Below are 26,678 nucleotides of genomic sequence, written 5' to 3' on the forward strand. Positions count from 1 at the left end.
ATAATTTATTATTATGTATACAGTGCTCTGCCTGCATGTACACCTGTAGGCCAGAAGAGGGCATCAGGTCACATTATAGATGGTTGTAAGTTACCATGTGTTTCCTAGGGATTGAACTCAGGACCATTTGGAAGAGGAGTCAGTGCTCTTAACCACTGAGCCATCTCTCCAGGCCCCTGACAGAATTTTCAATTAGCCTTATTTCGCTGGGGGCTGGGCAGACATTACCCACTAAGCTGCTCTGTTACCTCCCACCCCTGCATGCTATGACATTAGCTTTAATCATTCCTATCTGGGCTATTTCCCATCTAATATTCCCATAAATACTTGCACATGCTTTCCATCTGGGCTGTTCTCTCCATGCTAAAATTCTTCCTGGACACGTGATTCCTTTCATGCTAATCCACTTTCTTTCTTTTTAAAGATTTATTTATGTATACAGTGTTTTGCCTACATGAACATTTGTGCGCCAGGTGAGGGCACCGGATCTCATTATAGATGGTTGTGAGCCACCATGTTGTTGCTGGGAATTGAACTCAGGACCTCTGGAAGAGCAACCAATGCTCTTAACCTCTGAGCCATCTCTCCAGCCCCATCCCCTTTAAAAAAAAGATTTGTTTATTATTTATACAGTGTTTTTCCTACATGTATGCCCATGGGCCAGGAGAGGGCACCAGATCTCATTAAAGATGGTTGTGAGCCACCATGTAGTTGCTGAGAATTGAACTCAGGACCAATTGGAAGAGACACCAGTGCTCTTAACCTCCCAGCCATCTCTCCAGCCCCAGTACCACTTCCTTCTGCTCCTGTCTCTCCTTCCCTGGACCCATCTATGCTCCCCACCCTCTAGCCTTGGCCACTCCTACCTCACTGTTGCCCCGCCCAGGTGTATAGGGATTTTATTGTCAAACATTATTTGCAGGCAAAGTTACGCAGCAACATTTGGTTTGTGTGATAGTCTGCTCGTAAGAGACAGGAAGCAGATTTTGGGGAGCAAAATAATTACTAATCAAATATAGACCACTAGACCATGCCATTATATTTTGTCCTCTCTCTTTCCCCAGAAGCCACAGTGGTTTTTAAAAAAATGTTTATTTTATTAGTTTATTTATATTACATCTCAATGGTTATCCCATCCCTTGTATCCTCCCATTCCTCCCTTATGCCCATTTTCCCCTTACTCCCCTCCCCTATGACTGTGACTGAGGGGGACCTCCTCCCTCTGTATATGCCACAGTGTTTCCTGACATGGGCACATCCATGTCAACACCACGCGTTCATTCAGGACTTAATTCACTCATTTAGAGCTGTCCGGACTCCCCACCACTAAGACATTGTTTTTGTACCAATCAGAAATAGAAACCAGTGTTTTCCCTCTATTGCCTGACAGATGAATAGAGACAATGCAACATCTGTAAGAAAGGGAAATAACTCTTCTACTGGTAACATGATAAACTGGGATGACAGATTAAAATACTGATCATCAGGTGTGTTTCCGGTAATGGTGCTAGTAATTATTATGTGGCCAGAGGATTGTTTGTCCTTTTCTCTTTTTTCTTTCAGGATAGAGGAAATCTGGTATCTCTAAACGTTGATTTGTGGGTGTTTGATCTTTTCAGACAAGATTTCATGTAGGTGCGGCTGGCCTCAAAATTCTAAGACAGCCTTCAGCTTCCTGATCTCTTTCCTTCGCCTTTCAAGTGTTAGGAGTGAGCCACCATGCCATTCCCTCACAGAATGTATGAATAGTGTGCAGCCCTTGAATTGCCGTTTCCCCTACATACTTCTTCACGAAAGGCTCTGGCTTGGGCCAGAGTCCAAACTTGGCCAGCGTTTCTGGCTCTGGGGCGGCAGCATAGGGCTGAGGCAGGGGCCGCTCGCACCGTAAGGGAAGGCGCGATCGCCCCCACCCGGGCGCTGGTGGCCTCCAGTGACAGGCGACCCGACGCAGGCGGAAGCGGGCGGGCGGGCCGGGCGGGAGCTGGCAGTGGATTGGCTGTTGAGCGGCCGTATGCTAATCGTGGTGCCTGTTTGCCCGTTGTTGGGAAACTGTAGCGGCTCAAGCCGAATGCCCCGCGGGCTGGTTAGCGAGTGGGCTCATGAGGGCCCACGGCCCCGCGCGCGCCGACGTCGCCTGCAGTAGCAGCGCCGGGACGGCGATGGCGGAGCCGGTGTGGGAAGTGGCCGTGAGGAAGATGTGGTGTCGCTTGGTGGAGAGCGGCGAGCGCGGAGGGATGAGGTTAAGACTATACTTTCAGGGATCATTTCTATAGTTGGTTACTAGAGAAGTTTCTCTGACTGTGTAGAGCACCCGAGACCACGAGGACGAGACGTAGTGCTCCCTCCTGAGCGTGAAGCCGGCTCTAGGTGCTGCTTCCTGCAGCTGCCTCTTGCCATTGATGATCGTTCTTCTCTCCCTCGGGAGAGTGAGAGGGAGGGAGCGCAGTCTGAGTGGACTTCGGCTTTCTTATTGTGGTGTTTAAAGTCAGCGCTCTAGGCCTGCTTGTTTAGCCTTATTTCCCGATTAGGTACAGGACTTTGTCCTATACCTAATGTAAGGACAAAGGAAACCATAATTTTATGTCACAACTGTCTGCCATTGAAGCTTAGGTCACAAACCTTTTGTCTTTCCTTGTGTAATGTATGCTTTGCAGCATTTTCACCTGGACAGAAAGGGCAGGAGATCTTAAGTTTAAGATACAGACCGTTTATGGGATTCTCGGCCTAGCCTAATTTCCTGCCTCTTTGAATAAGTAAGTTTTTATTTGATTAATATTTTAAGTAAATTACTTGGAAAGCTGTTAGTTCATTGACCCATTGGCAATTTGCACAATTAAGTGCTGTATTAAGCATGTTCTGGATAAAAGAATAGTTCCAAGCCCCTAAACAATTTTGGGAAAATTTATATAAAATTGTTTCCCTAATATATTTGAGAATACAAAGGGTGTTTTAATATTCATTCTCTGTGTAGGAACAGAGAATAGATCCGTGTGCTCAGATTATTATATATACATCTGACAAGGCCTTGCCTACTTATTTTCATTAGCTGATGTTTGCAAGTTAATTGTTTGCATTATGACATTGCTATACACATAAACTAGGGTTTGAGATTTGGCAGAAAGCCGTGACATACCCGAACCCAAGTATGATGGTTCTCGACTCTAATTTTAGCATTTGCAAAGTAGAAGCTGAAGGTTCAGGAGTTCAGAGTCATCCTCACCCACACAGTGAATTCCAGGCGGGCTAAGCTTTAAAAAAAAAAATCACCATAAGCTGGTTGGCGATGCATCTCCGCAGTAGAGCACTTGCTTATCTATCATGGAGAAGAATGCTGGGTTCAAAGCCTCAGCAGTTAAAACAAAAACAACTTTACTGAAAGGCATCTAAAGTTCCAGCATTAAATAGCTGAGGAGAGAGGGTCACTTGAATCCAAGAGTTCAGGACTAGCCTAGGCTATGTAATAAATTATGTTTAACCGTACATTAAAAAAAAAAAGTGCTGGCCTGGGGGTCTTCTTATTATGTCAGCATTGGGAGGTTGAATCAGGAAAATCAGACGTTGGAGGCCAACTACATGCTCAGAGCCTGTCTCTGCATAAATAATGGATATATCTCATCATAGGGCATTTGCCTGGCATTCTCAAGAGTCTTTGGTCTCCATCACCAAGTAGTGCAGTGAACAGGGCCTGGAAGGAGGATCAGCACTTGAAGCCAGCTTGGCCTATACTGGAGACTCTGTATCAAATCCAGCAGTGACTTATGTTAACCTGATGATGTTAAAAAAACAAAAGCGAGGGGGCTGGATCGATGGCTCAGTGGTTAAGAGCACTGTCTGTTCTTCCAGAGGACCTGGGTTCAATCCCCAGCAACCACATGGCCCCTCACAACTGTCTGTAACTCCAATTCCAAGGGATCTGACAGCTACATCCAATGCACATAAAATAAAACTAAACAATAGTTTAGAAAAACAACAAAAGTGATATGGTCTGATAGTTTAAAACGCTGAGCGTGGTGCCAGCCAGATGGTTCAGTATGAGTAAAGGGACTGTGTGCCAAGCTTGGCAACCAGAGTTCATTCCCTGGGTCTCAATAGGAAGAAGAATTAACTCCTAGGCCTGGAGAGATGGCTCAGAGTTTAAGAGCACTGGCTGCTCTTTCAAAGGTCCTTAGTTCAATTCCCAGCTACGACATGGTGGATGCCCTCCTCTGGCTTGCAGGTATATATGCAGGCAGAGCACTGTATACATAATAAAAATAAGTTAATTATAAAAATTAAAAAGCCAGCGTGGTGGCGCATGCCTTTAATTCTTGCACTCAAGAGGCAGAGGCAGGCAGATCACTGTGAGTTTGAGACCAGCCTGGTCTACAGAGTGAGTGCAGGACAGCCAAGGCTACACAGAGAAACCCTGTCTCAAAACAAAACAAAAGAAACCAACCAACAAACAAACAAACAAAACCCCAAAACAACACAAAAAATAAAAACCAAAGAATTAACTCCTGGAAGTTGTCTCCTGACTGCCACACTTACACAGTGGCATGTGGAAGTTTTGCTTTTTCTTTCCTCCTTTTTTCTCCTTGACAAACCTCTCAGCTAACAGTATACTAAATGGGAAAAGTCTGGAGGCATCTCCTCTTAAGACTGATATACTGCCAGGCATAGTAGCACACACTTTTAATCCCAGCACTTGGGAGGCAGAGGCAGGTTGATGTCTGAGTTCCAGGGCAGCCTAGTCTACAGAAAACCAAAAGAAAAAACAAGACAAAAACATAAGCAAGACTGAGTGTACTATATCTACTTTTTTTGTTTGTTCGTTTTCCAAGAGAGGGTTTCTCTGTGTAGCCTTGGCTTTTGTGTGTTGTTGTTAATTTACCAGTATTGGCCTAATAATTGCCTCACATTGGGCAAGACTTGTTAAATTACCAATATGCCCTAGTAATGTTTATTATCAGGCCTATACTGATTATTATGGCAGTATATTCTAACCCACTAGCAATCAAACAAGACACAGACACCTGTTATATATTAAAATAGCCTTAGTTAACCTGGGGCAGGGCAGATATTAATCATCTAAACTACTTCCCGTAGTCAGGCAGGTATGGGATATCTGTCTCAATCCCATAGTGTCTAATTCTAATAATTTCTATAAAGCTAACTCCCATCCATAATTGCATATACTTACTAATTATCGTCATCTGGGCCAAGCCTCCATCCATGCCTGCCATGTGTTTCTCCTCCAACTAACTCATGGTGGCTTCTCCTCTCTTCTTCTCCAGTTTCTCTTCTTACCAAGATTCTCCCTCTCTTCCCAAGCCTGGGAACCTTAAGCACACCTATCCCATTTGCCCGTGTCCTGCCCAGGCATGAAGGCCGCTTATTAATTGGCATGAAAATACATGGTGTACTATGGACAAAATACGTGGACTCACTTGTGGTCCAAGCTGGCTTCGAACTCATGGAAATCTACCTACCTCTGCCTGAGTGCTGGGATTACAGGCACCGCAGTGCCCGGCTACAATTTCTATTCTTGAGGCAAATTTGGACATACTCAAAAAGCCTGCACCAAAATGAAAGTGCTATGAGTATGGTAACTCTGGTCACATAACCATCTCTTGCAGTAGGACAGTTCTTACTGCTTCCATGAGTCAGGGCATCTTGCATAGGAATGCATGCTACAGCCTAATTATTTCCCTTTGTCCTCCTTTTTCTGATTGAGGATTGTATAATTTTCTTTGAATCCTCTTCACTGGGAAAGATTGGTAGAGAGAGGCTGTTACCAGGCCTTTACTCGTAGTATAAAAGGAAGAAAAGATGAGGGAGGAGTGGTGGTTCTGCATTTAGCTACCCCTTTCCCCTTCCCCAAAGAAGGTTTATGTTTAGTGTGTAGGACTCTGCTGGTTAAGGTTAAGGCCTGTCTTCTCTGGATAACCAATTGCTCGTGTTTGGAAGATGAAGAACAACTCCCTTTCTCAGCAGGACCTCTCACCCAACCTGATCTGATGAATCCAGAATTTTATAGGAGCCTCAGGTAGAAAATAGAGGCCCCACTTTTCCTGATAACAGATACAGGAAGTTCCAGGAAGTGCTTTACCCCTTGCTGAGATCTTAGCCTCCAACAAATGGTCTCTAATTGTACCCTGGCACCATCCTCTCACACATGGGATAAATAAATTCTGTTATTGTGTGATAAAGGCACAGTATCACTGTATGTAATGAGATATTGTAGTCCCTGCAGCTCTAGCAGTCAGACACATTCACCCTCACTCCCAGGGTTTATAACTCCCTAATTCACAAGTTGCCTTACATTCCTCACTTCATACAACTGTCTGAGATCCCATTCCAGGATGGGCTTCTGAGACTCTAGCCTCCTAGGGAGCCCCTCGCCTGGAGTCACCGGCTCCATCGCTCCATCAGGGCTTGCCCAAAGGCAGCCATTAGGGAAACGCTCTCAGAGAGTGTTGGCTCCCAGGTTTGAATCTCCCTCCCTCTGCCATGCCGGCTTGGCAAGCAAACCTGCCTGCCCGCAGGGATCCATATCTGTGGGACTGAAGCCCTCCCTCACCCCCCAGCCCCCGAATCCCTCACCCCGATCTCCAAACTTCAGTTTAGTTTGGTAGAGGTGTTATGTATAATGAACAGCCTTTCTGTGCCGCTGGTGAATTAGAGATTAATGAACAGGAAGAGTTCAGTTCAGTAAGCTCTTGTGGGTTTGAGTGTATCCCCATGTAGGAGATAAAACCAATTCTGGAAGTGTCTGGGCTTCCATATATAGAGCAGAATGATGGCCCTGGATTGTCTAACTTTGGTAGCTGTTAAATAACACTGAGAAGCTCTGCATCAGGCCTTCCTAGAAAGTACAGTTGAGTGGGAATAAACAAACTGAAAGACATGTTGATGGTTATGCCAGGGAAATGGGAACAAAAGCCTAACCCGGGAGCAGCTTCGTCCTGGTGTTGATGCTGGCTGTGCAGATGGCAATGGCAAAGGTGGAGAGCATAGTTTTTTCAAAGACAAGATCTAAAACCTGGAGTAAACATCGATGCTCAGAATTAGCATAATTTGAAGCTATCCAGGAATTACAGAGAAATGTATTTTCATAGAAATCAAGATTCTTTTGTATACTGTATCACTTTGACAACTATGTTTCATTTTTTGTGATAAGTTTTTGAAAGTCATATGGAAAAAGCAACTGAAATTCTAGAACTAGAAAATGTAATTTTAAACTGTTTCAATAAGGCTGGAGGAAGAAGAGGGAAAAGAATTGCTAAGCTGGACTGAGTAAAATTAAAAGGCTCTCCATAGCAAGGGAAACAGTCAGCAGAGTGAAGAGACAGTCCATGGGAAACAATGCTTGCCAGCTATACTATCTCTGGGGAGATTAATCTATAAAGTAATCCAAACGAAAATACTCAAATTAGCCAGTCATTGATCTCAAAAGATGAAATACAAGGGCTGGAGTGATGGCATAGCAGTTAAGAGCTTTTACGACTCTTGGAGAGGACTCTGGGTCAGTCTCGAGCACCCACATGGCAGATTACAACCTCTGGAACTTCCAGGGGGGATCTGAAGCTCTCTTCTGATCTGCACGGGTACCAGGCACAAACAAGGCACACCTACATGTATGAGGCAAAACACACATACACATAAAATAAATGTTGTAAAGATGAAATACAAATGGCCAACAAGTATATTAAAAAAGGCTGGAGAGATGTCACAGTGGGTAAAGGTATTTGCCAAGGCCTAATGATCTGGGCTTGACACATGGGGCCTACATGGTGGATGGAGAAAACTGACATCTACAAGTTCTCCTCTGATCTCCGCATGTGTACCATGACATGCACAGTGTTCATTTGCTCAGTCATCAGAGAAATTAAACTTAGATTGAGATTCCATCTCAAGTCAGAATGGTGAAGATCAGTAAAATAACAAATGTTACCACAGATGTTGGGACACATGAACCTCTGTCTGCAGCTGATGGGCACATGGATTGGAACACCAACCACAGAAGTAGCAAGGTGGCCCTCGGGAGCAACAGTGTGTGGGTCAGCTGGGCGCAGCGGCGCACGCCTGTAGTCCCAGCACTCGGAGGCAGATGGCGGTGGATCTCTGAGTTCGAGGCCAGGCGTCTTTATATAACAAGTTCCAGGCCAGCTAGAGCTACACAGTGCAATCTGTTTTCAAACAAAAAGTTGGAGACCAGCTTCAGTCACATATGTGAGTCCAGGGTAGTCTGAACTGCATACTGAGGTCTTTCTTAAAAGCAGAAGAGTTGGGTGTGGTGTTAACATGCCAGGAGTAAGAAGGTCACCCAAAATTCAAGGCTGATCTTGACAGATTGAGTTCTGGGCCAGCCAGAAACACGGTCAGAACTTTTCAGTGGGTTTCACTATGTGTCCCTGGCTGACCTTAAATACATTAGGAAGACTAGCATGGACTGAAGTTGTCAGAGCTCTGCGAGCCTCTGCTTCCAGAGGGTTGGGGTTGAACTCTGAGACACCACTTCTGAATCTGTTGAAGAATTTTGAATCAGCATACTGTAAACATAATTGTTCCAATACAGCCTGTATGTCGATCAAATGGGTGGATTAAACAAATGGTATATATGCAAAATGGAGTGTTATTCAGTTTAAACTGTAAGCCAGGTGTGATGGTCCACTCACAATACCTTTTTGTTTTTGTTTTTCGAGACAGGGTTTCTCTGTGTAGCCTTGACTGTCCCAGACTCACTTTCTAGACCAGAATGGCCTTGAACTCACAGCGAACATCCACCTGCCTCTACCTCCCGAGTGCTGGGATTAAAGGTGTATGCCGCCATGTCCGGCTCATAATACCTTTTTTTTTTTTACCCCCTCAAGATAGGGTTTCTCTGTGTAGCTTGTCTGTCCTGGACTCTCTTTGTAGACCAGGCTAGCCTTGTACTCACAGAGATCTGCCTGCCTCTGCCTCCCCGCCTGCTGATATTACTTTTTTTTTTTTCATTTTTTGAGACAGAATCTATGTAGCCCTTGCTGTCCTGGAATTCACTGTGTAGACCAGGCTGGCCTGGAATTTACAGCAATCTGCCTGCCTCTGCCTCCCAAGTGCCAGGATTAAAGGTGTGCGCCACCACACCTGGCTCCAAGGTTGTACATATTTTTTAAAATGGTTTTTAAAGTTATGTGCATTGATGTTTTGCCTGCATATATGTCTGTGTGAGGGTGTCTGATACCCTGGAACAGGAGTTGCAATTATGAGTTGTCATGTCGGTGCTGGAAATTGAACCGTCCTCTTGAAGGCCAGCCAGTGCTCTTAATCCCTGAACCATCTCCACCCTAGTTTTTAAAAATCTATTTTAAAATGTCATAAACTTAGTTTGTATGCAACTAAAATATTAAGAGTTTGAATCTGCAGATTTTGTGTTGCTTTTTTTTTTTTTTTAACCAAGGGGTTGACTTTGTAGTTAACTACATCTGGCTTTACACGTGGGAAAATGCACTTGCCTCAATTTCCCTAGTGCTCTGTTTCATCTGTGTTTCTTTGGTCACAGGACAGAATTGATTAAACAGTGTGCAGTCTCTGAATTGCCGTTCCCCTTACGTACTTTTTCAAAAACTTCCCTCCTCAGGAAAGGCTCTGGCTTGGGCCAGAGTCCAGACTTGGCCAGCGTTTCTGGCTCTGGGGCGGCAGCATAGGGCTGAGGCAGGGGCCGCTCGCACCGTGAGGGAAGGCGCGATCGCCCCCACCCGGGCGCTGGTGGCCTCCAGTGACAGGCGACCCGACGCAGGCGGAAGCGGGCGGGCGGGCCGGGCGGGAGCTGGCAGTGGATTGGCTGTTGAGCGGCCGTATGCTAATCGTGGTGCCTGTTTGCCCGTTGTTGGGAAACTGTAGCGGCTCAAGCCGAATGCCCCGCGGGCTGGTTAGCGAGTGGGCTCATGAGGGCCCACGGCCCCGCGCGCGCCGACGTCGCCTGCAGTAGCAGCGCCGGGACGGCGATGGCGGAGCCGGTGTGGGAAGTGGCCGTGAGGAAGATGTGGTGTCGCTTGGTGGAGAGCGGCGAGCGCGGAGGGGTGAGGTTAAGACTATACTTTCAGGGATCATTTCTATAGTTGGTTACTAGAGAAGTTTCTCTGACTGTGTAGAGCACCCGAGACCACGAGGACGAGACGTAGTGCTCCCTCCTGAGCGTGAAGCCGGCTCTAGGTGCTGCTTCCTGCAGCTGCCTCTTGCCATTGATGATCGTTCTTCTCTCCCTCGGGAGAGTGAGAGGGAGGGAGTGCAGTCTGAGTGGGCTGATTTCTTGTGGTTATCAATGTGAGAGTTCTTTTAAGTTTTCCTTGTTCGTGTGTAAGTTGTTTCATTTTATGTTTAATTTACGTTAATTTCAGGTAGTGATGCTTTATTACACTTGTAGGTGTGTTGTATGGTGAAAGTACCTTTTCTTTTAGTTCTCAGCACTTCCACACATGTACATTAAATAGACTGAAACAAAAACTCAAGCTTCTTAGTGCTCTAGAGGCAGATTGACTCTGAGTTCAAGGCCAGCCTTGGTGGGGTTGACTTCAACAAATGAAATACAATAAAATGAAAACCCCGCACCTCCTCCCCCAAGGCAAACATTTTTATTTTGGGTGATAATGGCTAACATTTTTATTTTGGGTGATACTTGGGGGACGGTGTGGGTGGGCATCAGGACAACAGGGGGATAATGGTGATTGAATTCAGCTTGTCAGGAGTGTAGCAGATGCCTTGGTCAGATGAGTTACCTTGCAGTCACAAGATTTTATTTATTTACTTATTTTTTAATTATGTGAATGAAAGCTGACCAGTTTGATCCCAGCACTCCGGAGACAGAGGCAGGCAGATCTCCACATCTGGTCTACTGAGTGAGTCTCAGAACAGCCAGGGCTACACAGAGAAACTGTCCAGAAAAAACAAAACAAAACAAAAGAATCCCAACAAAGGCAGGTGGATCACTGTGAGTTTGAGGCCAGCCTGGTCTACAAAGTGAGTCCAGGACAGCCAGGGCTACGCGTGGAAACCCTGTCTTGAAAAACCAAAAGGAAAAAACAAAAAAAGAAAAAAGAAAAACAAACAAAAAAACCAAACACCCCCCCCCCCAAAAACAAAAGAAATAATCAGCCATTTCTATTTTAAGTCCTAAAGGTGCTCATCTACTCATTAATGTGCTTTATTAAATCATATCATGAAGCTGAGGGCAGAAAAATAGAATAAGGAAATCAGTGGTAATCTCAGTCCCCAGCCCAGCTTGCAGAGTCAGTGAATGCTGCTATGGGCCATTTTTCTTGCTTTGCCAACCTCAAAAAGTCTGTAGCTTTACTAATAAGAGTATACTTTCTCTCTACTTCAATTGTCCCCTAAGATTTTCTGCATCAGGGCCAATAGCAAAAACATCTTTACCTCACTTTGCTAAACAGTCTTTTCCCCTAGGACTTTCTACGTCGGAGCCACTAGCAAAAACATCTTTGCCTAACCAAATTCTTTCTAAGGACAGTGGCCACTGTTAGCAATCTACATCTGCAGGTTCTTTTCAAGGGTGGTGGTTGAACCATTAATCTGTTGTAGCAGCAATGCCTGAAAAAGATCAAGCATTGTTACTGCGTATGCCAATGATATTGCCCAGTGAGGGGCTGGGAGCCCCCTTTATAGTAATCACACAGTTCACATATTAAGGGGATTATAAGGACAGCAAAGGCAACAAGCAGAGCTATGCTCCATAACAGCATGAAGTCCTCAGGACACATAGTTTTCAGGGTTATGCCTCACTGAGACACAGCCATCTTAGTATGCTAACTGGTGAGCCGTATGTATTCTATGAGTCCTAGAGCTGTTTTGCTGTTCCTCCTACACGGCCTCCAACAGATGTCCTCTTCTGGCCTTCTCATGCATGCATATATATAATTTTTTCAAAACCTGAAAAGCACAAAAACAAAGTTTCCCCTTGACATTTCACTGGTTTCCTCGGTTCCATTGCTGGATGATACTGATGCTTACGCTTACCTGTGTTTGCTCTCCAGGGATCCGTGTTGATGCCGTTAACACTCTGGGCCAGTCAGCTCTTTTTGTTGCCGCATTATTGGGCCATATGAAATCAGTTGATGTTCTGGTGGATTATGGCTCAGATCCAAATCAGTAAGTACAATAATATCAATTTCTACAAAGCAGAATATGGATTTAGAAAATCATTTTTCTATCGCTGGGTGTGGTGGTGCACCCCCTTAATCCCAGCACTCAGGGAGGCAGAGGGAAATGGATTGCTGTGAGCTTGAGGCCAGCCTGAGACAGCAAGTCTAGGACAGCCAAGGCTCAGACACATGAGCACTACAGTAACTAGTGGACCATGGGATTACATGGCCTAAGTCAGTACAGGCCCCAGTGCACACACTAAAAAGAATCTTAGTATAAGAAAAACATCCCATCAATTTTTACTAAACTAAACAACATTTAGAATAAAACAGGGGCTGAGCGGTGGTGGCACACGCCTTTAATCCCAGCACTTGGGAGGCAGAGGCAGGTGGATCGCTGTGAGTTCAAGGCCAGCCTGGTCTACAAAAGTGCATCCAGGACAGCCAAGGCTACACAGAGAAACCCTGTCTCAAAAAACCAAAACAAATAAACAAAAACTAGAATAAAACAGGGTAGAAGTGTTTTGTTTTTGTTTTTAACCATTAAACTGATAAAAAGAGCTTTACTGGAGCCAGGCGTGGTGGCGCACGCCTTTAATCCCAGCACTCAGGAGGCAGAGGCAGGCGGATCGCTGTGAGTTCAAAGCCAGCCTGGTCTACAAAGTGAGTCCCGGACAGCCAAGGCTACACAGAGAAACCCTGTCTCGAAAAACCAAAAAAAAAAAAAAAAAAAAAAAGAGCTTTACTGGTCATGTAAACAATCATATGTATTGTTTTGAGACAGAGGTCTCTATGTAGCCCTGGCTATCCTGAACTCTGTGTAGACCAGGCTGGCCTTGAACTCAGAGTTCCACCTGCCTCTGCTTCCCCAGGGCTAAGATTAAAGGTGTTTGCCAGCTTCAAATGCATTTTGATCCCATTAGGACCTCTATTTCTTTATAGGGTTTGGTTTGTTGTCTACAAACCATTGTTCTTTTTTATAGCATTCCTGGGGAATGAAAAACAATATTCTCTCCCCATTTCTCAGTTTTCCTACTACTTGTAGGAGAAATAATTAGAACAAAAATAGGATAGATTTGATTAGGAATACTTAAACACTACACAGAACCACTAATCTCACCCAGAAGCCTGGGCCCTGGCAACCTCATTATCATCCCTTGAGGAACTTACGAAACAAGAACGTTCATAGGTCCCATGTTTGCAGATTCTGACTTGTCAGTTCAGGTTAGTCTAAGAATTTTTTTATAAAAGACTTTATGTGTAGGCCATATGTAAACTGTACTTACAGGTTATCCAATGGGTGCCAGGAACTGAATTCAGGTCCTCTGGTAAAACAGCAAATGTTCGTGTGTGTGTGTAGTTTTGTTTTGTAGACCATATTGACTTTGAATTCATGACTTTCCTGCTTCTACCTTTCAAGTGTTGGAGTTATGGGTATGTGTCACTGTGCTGTACTCTTGAGACTCAAATTTTGATAGATATGTCAATGCCTCATTGACTAAATTATATTGGAATACTATACAGACATTGAAAAGAAATGTGCAGTGGCTAGTATTTCTTTTGTTTGTTTGTTTAGTTTTGGGTTTTTTTTGTTTGTTTTGTTTTTTGTTTTTTGTTTTGGACACGGGGTTTCTCTGTGTAGCCTTGGCTGTACTGGAATCACTCTGTAGACCAGACTGGCCTCAAACTCAAAACGATCTGCCTGCCTCTGCCTCCCGAGCGCTGGGATTAAAGGCATGTGCCACTACGCCTGGCACGGTGGCTAGTATTTCACATGTGAAAGTTCTCCAACCTAAGTAGATTGTTTTTATTTTATTTTATTTTGGTTTTTCGAGACAAAATTTCTCTGTGTAACCTTGCCTGTCCTGGACTTGCTTTGTAGACCAGGCTAGCCTGGAACCCAAAAAGATCCACCTGTCTCTGTCTCCCTAGTGCTAAGATTAAAGGTGTGTGCCACCATGCCTGGCAGTAGATTGTTTTATATAACATATATAAACTATTTAAAAATTTTTAAAGATTTTATGTGTATGAATGTTTTGCCTGCCACTTTCATGCCCAGTGCCTGTGGCAGTTAGAAGGTGTCAGTTCCCCCTTAAACTGGAGTTCTAGATGGTTGTGAGTCACCATGTGGGTGCTGGGATCTGAACCCAGATTTTCTGTAAGATCAGCGTGCATTTAGTTTAGTTTTTTGTTGTTGTTGTTGTTGTTTTTTTTTAAGATTTATTTATTAATATATATACAGTTCTCTACCATGCAGGACAGAAGAGGGCATCAGATCTCATTATAGATGGCTGTGAGCCGCCATGTGGTTGCTGGGAATTGAACTCAGGACCTCTGGAAGAGCAGACGGTGCTCTTAACCACTGAGCCATCTCTCCAGCCCCCTGTTGTTTTGTTTTTTGAGACAAGGTTTCTTTGTGTAGCTGTGACTGTCCTAGACTCACTTTGTAGACCAGGCTGGCCTTGAACTCACAATGATCTGCCTGCCTCTCCCTCCTGAGTGCTGGGATTAAAGGCGTATGCCACCATGCCCAGCTTCAGCATGAATTCTTCGTTTTAAAAAAAAGATCTATTTATTTATTATTATGTATACAGTGTTCTGCTTGCATGTACACCTGCACAGCAGAAGAGGGAGCCAGATCTCATTCTAGATGGTTGTGAGCCGCCATGTGGTTGCTGGGAATTGAACTCACAGTCTTTGAAAGAGCAAACAGTGTTTTTAACCTCTGAGTCATCTCTCCAGCCCCCAACATGAATTCTTAATTACTGAGCCATCTCTTCAGCCTCATATGACATAGTCTTGTTCAGATGTGATAACACATAGAAAACTTCTAGAAGAATACAGAACTTAGGCTGGGCCTGGTGGCATATGCCTTTAATCCCAGCACTCGGAAGGTAGAGGCAGGCAGATTGCTGTGAATTCAAGGCCAGCCTGGTCCACAGAGCGAGTCCAGAACAGTCAGTAGCTACACAGAGAACCGGTCTCAAACAAAACAAAACAAAACAAAACAAGTCAGAATTTGTAATTGCCTCTGAGCAAGGAAAAGGAAACCAGTTGGAAAGTTTTGTTTTGTTTTCTGTTAATTTTTGTTTTGTTTTTCGTGCCTGGCCGTTAAGTTTTCTTAATGTTCTCCTTTTCTTCCTCTTCATCATTTTCTCTTGCTTCCCTTTTTCATTAAGAGAAAATGTTCAATTGTTTTCTTTCCAGAGGATTCTGATGTGCACCCTGTTAAGAAACCATGGCTATTACATTACACCCTCATCTTCTCAGTGACACAATAAAGGACAGCCCTTGTGTCTTAATTAGTTTCTTGGCCCTGGTGGAATTTTTGAGGAACGTATCCTTGGCTGGATTGATGATGCCAAAGTTTTCTTGGCGTCAACTACTGAATTTGTGTGGGTAGCAGAGTACCTGTCTCATGAGAAGATGAGTCTCTGTTTAACTAGCCTGACCCAAAGATCCTGAGACATGCAGGAAATGTCTCAGTAAAGCCATTGCCAGGGGAAGTAAAGAAAGAACACAGGCTCAGCTTGCCCATCTCTTTGGAAGGTTGACATAAAGGGGTGTGTGTAAAGCCCTTGCTGCATGTATCAGTATTCTCACAAACCATATTGTAACCTTCATCCCTAAAATGTACTGAGTGACTGACCTGAGTTGTCAGGCTTACGTCTCTTCAGTGGAAGGAAGAAGGTTGCCGTGGATACTCACTGTACCTCTTTCTGTCGCTAGCCGCTGCTTTGATGGGAGCACTCCTGTTCATGCAGCAGCTTTTTCAGGCAGCCAGTGGATCCTCAGTAAACTGCTGGATGCAGGGGGTGACCTTCGACTCCATGATGAGAAGGGTCGAAACCCCCAGGCCTGGGCCTTGGCAGCAGGGAAGGATCGAAGCACTCAGGTAAGAGTTGGCTCCTTACCCAGCCACGTCCAGAAGAGTGTGGACTAATTGTCAGGGTCCCTGAGGCAGAACAAACTTTACAGCAGTCTTAGTGTTGGGATTGGACAGAGGCCTGAGGTAAAGTACGTTAGGGGATTGTGGTGGCCAGAGATAGATGTCAAGTGTCTTTGCTTAGTCATCCAGCATCAGTTTTTAAAGATTGGTTTACTTTTATCTGCATCTGTGTGAGGATGCCATGTCTCATGAAACTGGTGTTACAGACAGTTGTGAGCTGCCATGTGGGTGCTCTTAACCAGTGATCCATCCCTCTAGCCCCATCTCTTTAGTTTTTTTTTTTTTTTTTAAAGATATGTCTTTTCTTTAGTATTACTGTGTATTGTGTGTTTATGATGTATGTGTGCCTTGGTGTGAATGCTTTTAGCCACTGAGCTGTTTCTTCTGCCCCATTATCTTTATTTTTTTGCTTTTTATTTGTTTGTTTTTGTTTTTCGAGACAAGGTTTCTCTGTGGAGCCCTAGCTGTCCTGGACTCACTCTGTGGACTAGGCTGGCCTTGAACTCACTGAGGTCTGCCTGCATCTGCCTCCCAAGTGCTGGGATTAAAGGTGTGCACCACCATGCCCAGCTCCATCTTTATTTTTTTAAACAGAATCTTTCATGAACCAGGAGGGTAGGCCTGGCCGGTGAGCTTCTGTGATCACTCTGTCTCCCTTCCCCTGATATATTCTATACCAACACCCTTCCCGCCCCCACCCCTCCACCCTGCACTGGAGTTATAGGTGTGTGTCACCCTGCCCAGCTTTTTTTTTGTTTTTTGTTTTTTTTGTTTTTTTTTGTTTGTTTGTTTTCGAGACAGGATTTCTCTGTGGAGCCTTGACTGTCCTGGACTCCCTTTGTAGACCAGGCTGGCCTTGAACTCACATCAATCCACCTGCCTCTGCTTCCTGAGTGCAGAGATTAGTACTCCTTCATCCATTGAAGGACAGAGTTGGAGGAAGTGAGTTGACAGATTCTCTCCCTGAAAACATTCCCTATCTTTAGAGAATCACCTAGGTTCGTCCCTTTGCAGAGACTTTGCTGTTGAAAGCTCTTAGCTCCTCAAACCGTTGACCTGCATGTTCAAGTCTACAGGCCCCAGTGTGGTCAGCACTGTCTGTCTCCGCCATGTGTTGCAGGTGGTGGAGCTCATGCAGCGCTGTACTTCACACATGAAGGCTATCATCCAGGGCTTCTCCTATGACCTCCTGAAGAAGATCGATTCTCCTCAGCGCCTCATTTGTAGTCCACCCTGGTTTGGGAGCCTCATCCACGGGTGAGCATAGTCTTGAACCACTTCAGCCTTCCTGGTGGGAGCCTTGTGGTTCTGTAGCAGCATAACAGGTTGAAGTAGGGAAGGGAAAGCCCGGTAACTGCTAAATTGCTCAGGAGACAGGCCCTGTAGGACTCCCAAGAGCAGAATTAGAACATTCATATCTTCCTCCTCCACCTTCCTTCCACTTCTGTTTGAGACACAGTCTTTCTACATAGCCCTAACCATCTTGTAATTCACTATGTAGACAAGCCAGCCACAAACTCAGAAGCTAGCCTCCCTCTGCCTTCTAAGTGCTGGGATTAAAGGTATGTGTCACCACACCTGGCAGCAGAATAGTTTCATTCAGTCTGAGTGGAAAGTGCTGAAGCAGCTGGAAATGGTGGCACACACCTTTAACCCCAGCAGAGGCAGGTGGAGTTCTGTGAGTTCAAGGCCAGCCTGGTCTGAGTCCAGGATAGCCAAGGCTACACAGAGAAACCCTGGCTCGAAAAACCAAAAAGAAAGAAAGAAAGAAAGTGCTGAAGCATCAACTGAGCATCTGTTGCATGCATGCACTACCACTGTTTATAGGGATGCTTAAGCTGATGGCCTGGTGTGCAGGCCTGAGTGTAGTGTGTGGGAAGAGCAGGGCTGTATGAGCAGCGTTTACATCTGTCCTTGCTGATGTTCTCTGGCATTCCATACACCAGCAGCCCCTTCTTGGGCTGTGTCTCTCCATCTGTAAAATGAAAAAGTTGGAGAAGGTCTGCTTTGTGGTTCTTTTCAACACTGACCTCTGCATTTGTACCTATTACATGGCGGATCCCCCACCGCTCAAACTTCACAGCCTGGGGCACTAAGCATTGCTTACCTCATGCAGTGTCTGCGGTCCATAAATCAGAGCCTGGGTTCACGGCTGCCATCGTCTGAAGGCTTGACCGCATAGAGGCTAAAGGTGAAAAATGGCACACAGCATGGCTGGCACTGGGCTGCTTTGGTATCCTCATAGTTCTCAGAACCAGTGATCCAAGAGAGATCAGGGCACAAGTCCAGCTTTATCTTACTTTGGAAATGACTCTTATACTTTTTTAAAATATCAGTGTGTGTGTGTGTGTGTGTGTACACCCATTCATGCTTATGCCATCATGCACGAGTAGAGTTCAAAGAACAACCTGTGAAAGTCAGTTTTCTCTCTACTATGTGGGTCTTAGAGATCAAATTGGTCATCAGACTTAGTAACAAGCACCTTTACCCATGAGCCATATCTCCTCCATCCACGTAACTAATCCCGTTATTTCTGCAATATTGTACTGAGTTAATAGAGCAACCTGAAATGACTTGTGGGGGGGTGTAAAAACCAGGAGGTGAGAATCATAGGTCCTTCCTTAGGGGGTGTCTGTTACACCATCTTCATTTCCATATTAAAAAGTCAATAAATCATCTTCCTTTGGCCATACATATATTAACGTTGGAATACAGAGAAAATGACTATGGCCTCTGTGCTAAGATAATATACAAATTAGTGAAGTGCTTGATAATTTTTCAGTGTGGCTGTTGGTAAGAAGAAAACCAAGCTATTAACCTTAGTGCTGGTTGCTGCTCCTGTGTACCACCACTGCCTGGAGATAACCACTGTCCTTTGTCAGCCCTCTTCCCCCAAACAGCTCAGGCTGGCTTCCACTGTGCTATGTGGCAAAAGATGGCCTTGAACTCTGTTTCCACTATTTGTACCTCTCAAGTGGGGTTATAGACAGGTACTATCCTGCCTGGCTGCCCAGGCTGGTCGTGAACTCTCTAGCCCAGGATGGCTTCAGCACTCGGGAAGCAAAGGCAGATGGATCTCTGGCTTTGAGGCTAGCCTGCTCCTCTTGCCTCAGCCTCCCTAATGCTGAAATTACAGCGTGTGCTACCACTCTCAGCTTCCTAAAGTATTTCCCCCCTTTTGTGACAGGGCCTCATGTAGCCTTGGCTGGCTTAACTCACTGTGTGGCCAAGAATGACCTTGAACTCTGGATCCTTCTGTTTCTTCCTCAGAAGTGTTGGGATTGCAAATTCTGTAGCCCTGGCTGACTTGATCTTTCTGTGTAGCCTGGGTTGGCCTTAGACCCTTCATGGCCTCTCACTTTAGCCTCTTGAGTGTTGGGATTACAAGCATGCATTAGGATACTTGGCCCCAAGATCTTTAAGGTAACCCCTCTGTAGTTGTAGTAGTGGTGGTGGTGGTGGTGGTAATGATGATGGTGATAATAATAATGTGTAGTAGTAATAAATAAATAAATAAATAAATAAATAAATAAATAAATAAATAAAATAAAAGAGAGGCCTCAGCTGGGTGTGGTAGCATACACCTTTAACCCCAGCACTTGAGAGGCAGACACAAGTGGATCTCTGAGTTCCCTGGCAGTCAAGGCTACACAGAAAAATCCTATCTTGAAAAGAATAACAACAACAACAAAACCAACTTTTTAAAATTGGGGTCAGGGTCCCTCTCTTAGGCTCTTCTGGCTTCTGTCCCATGGCAATCCACTTGTCTCAGCTTCCCAAGGGTTAGTGTTACAGACATGAGCACTGTGCGTGGCGAAAGATAATACTCTTTTCTTTTTAAAGATTTTTTTATTATTATGTATACAGGGCTCTGTCTGCATGTACACCTGCAGGCCATAAGAGAGCATCAGATCACATTATAGATGTTTGTGAGCCACCATGTGATTGCTGGGAATTGAACTCAGGACCTCTAGAAGAGCAGTCAGTGCTCTTAATCTTTGAGCCATCTCTCCAGCCCAAGAGAATACTCTTAACAAGAAATCAAGTTTGGCATGAAAGTGCATAGCTGTAAGCCTCGTACAGCTGCTAGTAGGAAAAAAGGGACTAAATTGGGCTATTTGCAGCCAGGTGCCTCTTGGGCACCATTTTAAACATAATTCATATCTATGTCAGCTTCCTTTAGCCTAACCACTCATGGCCCACAATATCCTTTCTAAAACAGAGGGAACACATTAAAAAACATGTTTCTTTTTTCTTTGTCTCCTCCAGTGATGTTGCAGAGTTCTCTAACTTGCCTGCCCTTGTTTTGTTTTCTTTTCTTTTTCAAACTTCAGTAAATTGCTCTTGAATTTTCTTGTGTGTTTACTTTTAAGTTCTTGTATCCATCAAACTAATTGCACAAAGTTGTACATTGTATCTTATGTTCCTTAGTACCAGTGCTTGAGGAAGGGTAGTAGATCTCATCCTGTAAAAAGACCTTGTCACAAAGAGAGAGAGAGAAAAGGCTAAATTGGAAAAGACAGCTGTCTTAGTTTGTTTTCTGTTTCTTTTGTTGTTTTGTTTGTTTTTTACAAGACAGGGTATCTCTGTGTAGTCCTGGCTGTCCTGGAACTGGCTCAGTAGACCAGCCTGACCTTGAACTCAGAAATCTGCCTACTTCTGCCTCCTGAGTGCTGGGACTAAAGGTGTGTACCACCTCCTGGTTCAGCTGCTTCTTTTATTCAGCCTAGGTCCACTTGCCTAGGAATGGCACTAACCACAATGAGCTGGGCCTTTCTACATCAATTAGTAATTAAGATTGATCCACAGACCTGGTCTCGAGTTCTTATTTGTTTCCCCCCCCCCACCTTAATCCCCCACCCCCACCCCACCCCCGAGACAGGGTTTCTCTGTGTAGCCTTGGCTGTCTTGGACTCGCATTGTAGACCAGGCTGGCCTCCATCTCACAGGGATCCATCCACCTGCCTCTGCCTCCCGAGTGCTGGGATTAAAGGTGTGCACCACCACCTCCTGACAGGGCCTCACAGTTCTATAATTGAGGTTCGTCTTTTCAGGTGACTCTAGTTTTGTGTCAGGTTGATGGATAATTGTGATGACAATTATACATTTTTGAAAACTTGGTTTAGTATTGTTCCTTGCTATGAATAATAAATTCATTTTCTCTCTTTTTTAAATATTCCTAGAAGCCCAAATAGTTCTCCTCATCGACAGCTTAAACCAGGAATCATTTCTGCCCAAAACATGTACAGCTTTGGCTTTGGAAAGGTAAGACATTTCCACTCAGAGCCAGGCTTTGCTGGGCTAGCTAGAGAATCATGTGACCAGATCTCTCCACCTTCATCAACTCATCAAGGGGTAGGGTTTAAGATGGGATCTCAAACTTGAGATAGGCCTGCCTCAGCTTCCCAGTGCTGGGGTTACAGGTAAGAACTACCATAATCCTCTCAGCTAAACCTGAGGATTTTTTTTTCTTTTCCAGACATTGGAAAAGCAAAGATCATTCATTCATACAGCACATTCCCCAGTGGACTCTCTTTAACTGACAGAATAAAGGATCCTAAAGATACTATTTGTCCTCAAAATATTCCTCAATTCATTAAAAACATGTTAAGTATATTCATTTAAACCCATAGGAGGGTAAGGTCATCAGGAAACAAATCCGTAGAGCTGTATAGCTGGACCCTCCTGAAAGTTAAAAAATCTAGGTCCTCTTGCATCCTAGACATGTGCAATAACTCCAAGTTATACATAACACCAGCCCTCACCTCCTCCCTTCTTCTTTTTTTTTTTTTAAACAGAATTAATTCACTTAATTTTTCTGGTAAAAGCCCTTATGTGGTAGTCACAGCTGGAGCCTGGGTCCTCTGAACAGACACTCTGGTATGGGTTTTCACAAGGTGATCAGTGAATTCCTGATAAGGAGACTTGGTGAACACAGTTTCTTTCCAGAGATCGGGTGTCAGGTAGCTGTAGGTCTTGGAAATGGCATCAAAAGTAGCTTTGGCAAAGTTGCCCAGGGTGGCAATACAGCCCCTGGCTGATGTGTAGTAGTCATCAATGCCATCCATCATCAGTAGCTTCTTGGGCACAGGAGCTGAGACAATGCCAGTGCCTCTGGGGGCAGGGATGAGACGTACCAAAACAGAGCCACAGCAGCCTGTCACCTTGCATGGAACAGTGTGTGGCTTGCCAATCTTGTTCCCCCAGTAGCCTCTCCGCACAGGGACGATGGAAAGCTTGGCCAAGATGATGGCCCCTCAGATAGCAGTGGCTACCTATTTGGAGCACTTAACACCAAGACAGACGTGACCATTGTAGTCCCCAATAGCGACAAAAGTCTTGAGCCTGTTCCCCTGGCCAGCCCATGTCTGGCATGATCTTGAGAACTTCATCCTTTAGGGATGTGCCCAGGAAAAATTCAATAATCCCAGATTCCTTAATGGGCAGGGAAAACATAAATGTCCTCCAAGGACTTGATCTTCATATCCTTAACCAGGCGGCCCAGCTTGGTGACGGGGATCCACTCCTTGTCTTCAGCTTTATCTCCACAAGCCCCATGGCCTTGTCCACGGCCTCGGCCTCAGCCTTGACCGCAGGCCCTAAGACTGCTGCTGAATCCTCCGCGGAAGCCGCCTCTCCCTCCTAACCCTGGGCCCCTGAGTCTTCCTGGCCCTCCCACTGCACCAGCGTCACCCGCCATTTGGTGTTTTCCCAAGGAAGAAGAAGCAACTCCTCCCTTCTTATCCTCAGAGTATTTGCATTGTAAGAAAGATACTGAAAAATTGTAAACACTGTAGCAAATTCATTTGAATTACTCTAACAAGATACAAAGTATGTAGAAGTGATCCCACTGGGGAACATTGCTGGGAAGTTAATGATCATTGCTTTTCCAGTCTCTATTCTCTCTACCAAAAGAGAATTATATTTGATAGTTTATATCTGACCCACAGGCATGAGACAGAGGGCAGAGAGAGCTAACTGGGAATGGAGTAAGTTTCCTCTCCCAGTGACATACCTCCTCCAACAAGGCCACACCCCTAATCCTTCCCAAACAGTTCCACTAACTGTGGACCACACATTTAAATACATGAGCTTATGGGGGCCATTCTCATTCTGAGAGCCTGTCAGTCCCAGTCACATCACTTCAGGCAAGATGCTGGACTTCTGTCTGTCTGTGAACCACCTCAGTAAAAGGGAAAGAATATTTCAGGATTCAAAATAATATAAAGTCATTTGTGGATCATGTAGAATCATATTGAGGAACCTACCCTTAGAAGGATGAGGTATTGTAAAAAGAAATGCCAGAAGCTATATGAGATCCCACACTCCTGCAATCCCAGTACTCAGGATGTGGGGCGGGACGATCATGTATTTTTGAGGCCTATGTAAGCTACATATTGAGATCTTATCTCAAAAAACAAGTAGTCCAGCTGAGCATGGCTGTGTACACCTTTAATCCCAGCACTTGAAAGGCATGTTTGAAGCCAGCCTGGTCTACATAGTGAGTTCTAGGCCAGCCTGGGCTACATAGTGAGACTGTCTCAAAAATCAACTAACCAACCACTACCACAAATAGTACATAGTGTATTTACTAAGTAGCAGCTCTAAGCCAAGTGACAGGGTATGTTGCTTTCCCTTTTTTCTTCCCACAATTTGAAGCTGTGCCTTGGTTTCAGTTTTATCTCACTTCAGGGATGCAGCTCACTTACCCAGGATCTCTTCCAGTAATTGGAGAAAAGGAAGTGATCCAAGCTGATGATGAGCCTACCTTCTCTTTCTTCAGTGGCCCCTACATGGTCATGACCAAGTAAGTGGGAACAAGTCAGTGGGGTGTGGATGAGTGTCACAGGAAGAGTGGCTTCCTGTGTACTGATTGCTTCTTCCCAACCTTAAGGGCCTCATGATGTCTTTTTTGTTTGTTTGTTGCTTCTTTGATTTTCGAGACAGGGTTTCTCTGTGTAGCCTTGGCTGTCCTAGACTCCCTTTGTAGACCAGGCTGCCTCGAATTCACAGAGGTCCACCTGCCTCTGCCTCCCGAGTGCTGGGATTAAAGGTGTGCACCACCACACTCATGATGTCTTTAAATTAAGCTTTCTCACTGTGGACACTTTTAGCCAGATATCCTTTGTTGTGATCAGGCTGTGCATTGTAGGGTGTTCAGGAGTGTGCTGATCTCTGCCTGCTGGGCACCCTTACCAATTGTTGATGGCCTTCTCACAAGCAGACTATAGATAGATATTACCAAATAGCCTCTAGCTGGAGAATAACTGCTCTAAACAGTTCTCATTTCAGTATGTTAACCGTATTTTCTAAAGAATTATAGGCAGCAAGATGGTAATTATCTTGCCTCTGAAACAGGCTGTGGCTTTTATCAGCCAAATCCAGGGGTGGTGACAGAAACAGGATTTGGATGTGACAAAAGCCTGTTGTCTGTGCTCAGTCCTCAGGTACCTAGTGCCTACATGGTCAAAAAGGTTGTCCTGCCAGGATGTCTTGGCGTAGACCCTGGATGCTGCTTTCCTTCTTGAAAGAAGCACACAACCAAAAAGCCTTTGCTGGTTTACAAGGCCCTTCTGCCCCCTTGTTTTTCTGCCAATGCTATGAAGTTGTTGTCAGGTCATGACTCTGTCCCATCACTATGGCTCCTGTCTGTCCTATGGTCTCTTAACTATACTCTTGGGATCACCACAGCTCTTATCCATGTTGCCACACTGCTGGCACCCTTGTCTAACAACAACAACAACAACAACAACAACAACAACACTCTTATCAAGCCAGGTGTGCTGGTGGCACACACCTTTAATCTCAGCACTCCAGAGGCAGAAGCTGGCAGATCTCTTGTGAGTTTGAGGCCAGCCTAGTCTACAAAAGAAAGCCTGTCTCAAAATAAACCAGACCGAACCAAAAAAGCAAAGAAACCAACCCCCCGAAACAACAAAACCATATCAAATTACCCCCCTTGAATCATTCTGTGACTTTTGTCTCCTCACTTAATTCTCCAGGGTGCTTTAGAACCTGGAGGTGGTAGGAGGGAGGATCCAGCCCCTCTCCTTACACTCTGTCCTGCTCTTTTAGCCTTGTGTGGAACAGGAGCCGAGTCACAGTGAAGGAGCTGTACCTTCCCACTCATCCTCACTGTAGCCGGCTGAGGTTGGCCGACTTGCTGATTGCTGAGCAGGAGCACAGCAGGTAAGTCGAACTGAGAACAAGACCCACTAGAAGCCCAAGTTTGTGCAGACCTAGCTGTGATACGCCTCTCTCACCTCACCATTCCCTGAGTGTTGGACTTGGTTGACTTCTAAAAGCTCTAGAGGAGGAGGAAGGGTTAGAGAATAGTCTGAGGAGAGTGGATTGTGATGGCGAGGGCCTCAGTTCTGTCTTCTGTCCTGTAACTCATGTCTTCGGATAGACAGGTCCCAGGACCATCTGGTGTTTTGCCTCCATTGGGACCCTGTACCCATCTGGAGAGCACATGACTCCTGCTTTTATAGAGACATCTGAGCACCACACGCCCAGTACTAGGGACATTTCCATGAGTCTCAGTTCCAAAGGCTTCCTCAGGTTCCAGAGTCACATCACTTAGGCCTTCGTGAGTCAGACACTGGATTCATGATTTCATACCAGGCCACCAAGGAGCTGAAATGGATCCAGTGTCATTGAGCTAGTTCCTGAATAGGCCACTCAGCCCTGGAGGAGGTGTCTGTAAGCAGGCGAACCCTTGCTTTTGAAGAAGCTGTTCTGAAGGACATGTGCAATCTGAAAAGAGGGGGGTAGCCATGGTGTGTCTTTGGCATGAGGCTGACTAGGTATGTGACTTAGGACACATTTCCTTGCTGGTGTCTACCTCCTTTCTAGGAAAGCTCTCTCTACCAGTGAGCTTCATAATCTAATGGTTACTTCATTTCTAAAGTGAGTAGGAGGGTGCTTTTCTGAGATGATGTGTGCAACTTATGCAGAGTGTCCTGGTTAGGGTTCCTGTGCCGTGGCAAAACACCATGACCAAAAGCAAGTTGGGGACGAAAGGGCTTCCTTGGCTTACATTTACATGTTGCTGTATATCACGGAAGGAAGTCAACAGGGCAGGAGCCTGGAGGCAGGAGCTGATGCAGAGGCCATGGAGGGTGCTTGCTTCCCCTGGCTTGCCCAGCCTTCTTTCTTTTAGAACCCAGGACCACCAACACAGGGATGGAAAGACCCACAGTGGCATGGGCCCTCTCCCATCAATCACTGGTTTAAAAAATGCCTTACAGTCTGGTCTCATGGTGGCGTCTTCTCACTTGCTGTTCTCTTCTTTCGGATACCTCTAGCTTGTGTGTCAAGCTGATATAAGACTAGCCCGCACACACTGTAGTTGGACTTGTAGGCTTTGCCAGCGTTATTGTTATTGCCACTGATAACTTTTAAATTATGTAACTTCTTTCTATTTTATGTTCATTGGTGTTTTGCTCTCATATGTGTCTGTGTGGGGGTGTCTGTCAGAAGCCCTGGAATTGGAGTTACAGGCAGGTGTGAGCTGCCATGCAGGTTCTGGGAATTGAACCCAGGTCCACTGAGCCATCTCTCCATCCCACCGCTGATAGCTCTTAAGCCGTCAGCTTCTTCCAGTAGAT

The 26,678-nt window shown here is 45.2% G+C and overlaps 1 protein-coding gene and 2 non-coding genes across 3 annotated transcripts in view; all 3 read left to right on the plus strand.

The window, feature by feature from the left end:
* Tex14 (testis expressed 14, intercellular bridge forming factor) overlaps nucleotides 1-26,678 on the plus strand; it is a 175,080-nt gene that overhangs the window by 97,589 nt on the left and 50,813 nt on the right. Inside the window, exons 2-7 of the mRNA XM_051158901.1 lie at nucleotides 12,012-12,126; nucleotides 15,849-16,014; nucleotides 17,189-17,325; nucleotides 21,252-21,333; nucleotides 23,745-23,875; nucleotides 25,144-25,257. Of these exons, the coding sequence (XP_051014858.1) occupies nucleotides 12,012-12,126; nucleotides 15,849-16,014; nucleotides 17,189-17,325; nucleotides 21,252-21,333; nucleotides 23,745-23,875; nucleotides 25,144-25,257 (745 nt within the window). The remainder of the gene's footprint in view (nucleotides 1-12,011; nucleotides 12,127-15,848; nucleotides 16,015-17,188; nucleotides 17,326-21,251; nucleotides 21,334-23,744; nucleotides 23,876-25,143; nucleotides 25,258-26,678) is intronic.
* On the plus strand, nucleotides 2,243-2,456 carry LOC127200921 (small nucleolar RNA U3). The gene has a single exon (XR_007832137.1). It is a non-coding gene; the product is annotated as a small nucleolar RNA U3 (small nucleolar RNA).
* On the plus strand, nucleotides 10,052-10,265 carry LOC127200923 (small nucleolar RNA U3). The gene has a single exon (XR_007832139.1). It is a non-coding gene; the product is annotated as a small nucleolar RNA U3 (small nucleolar RNA).

Source organism: Acomys russatus, chromosome 16, assembly GCF_903995435.1.
Source record: "Acomys russatus chromosome 16, mAcoRus1.1, whole genome shotgun sequence".
Taxonomy (NCBI): domain Eukaryota; kingdom Metazoa; phylum Chordata; class Mammalia; order Rodentia; family Muridae; genus Acomys; species Acomys russatus.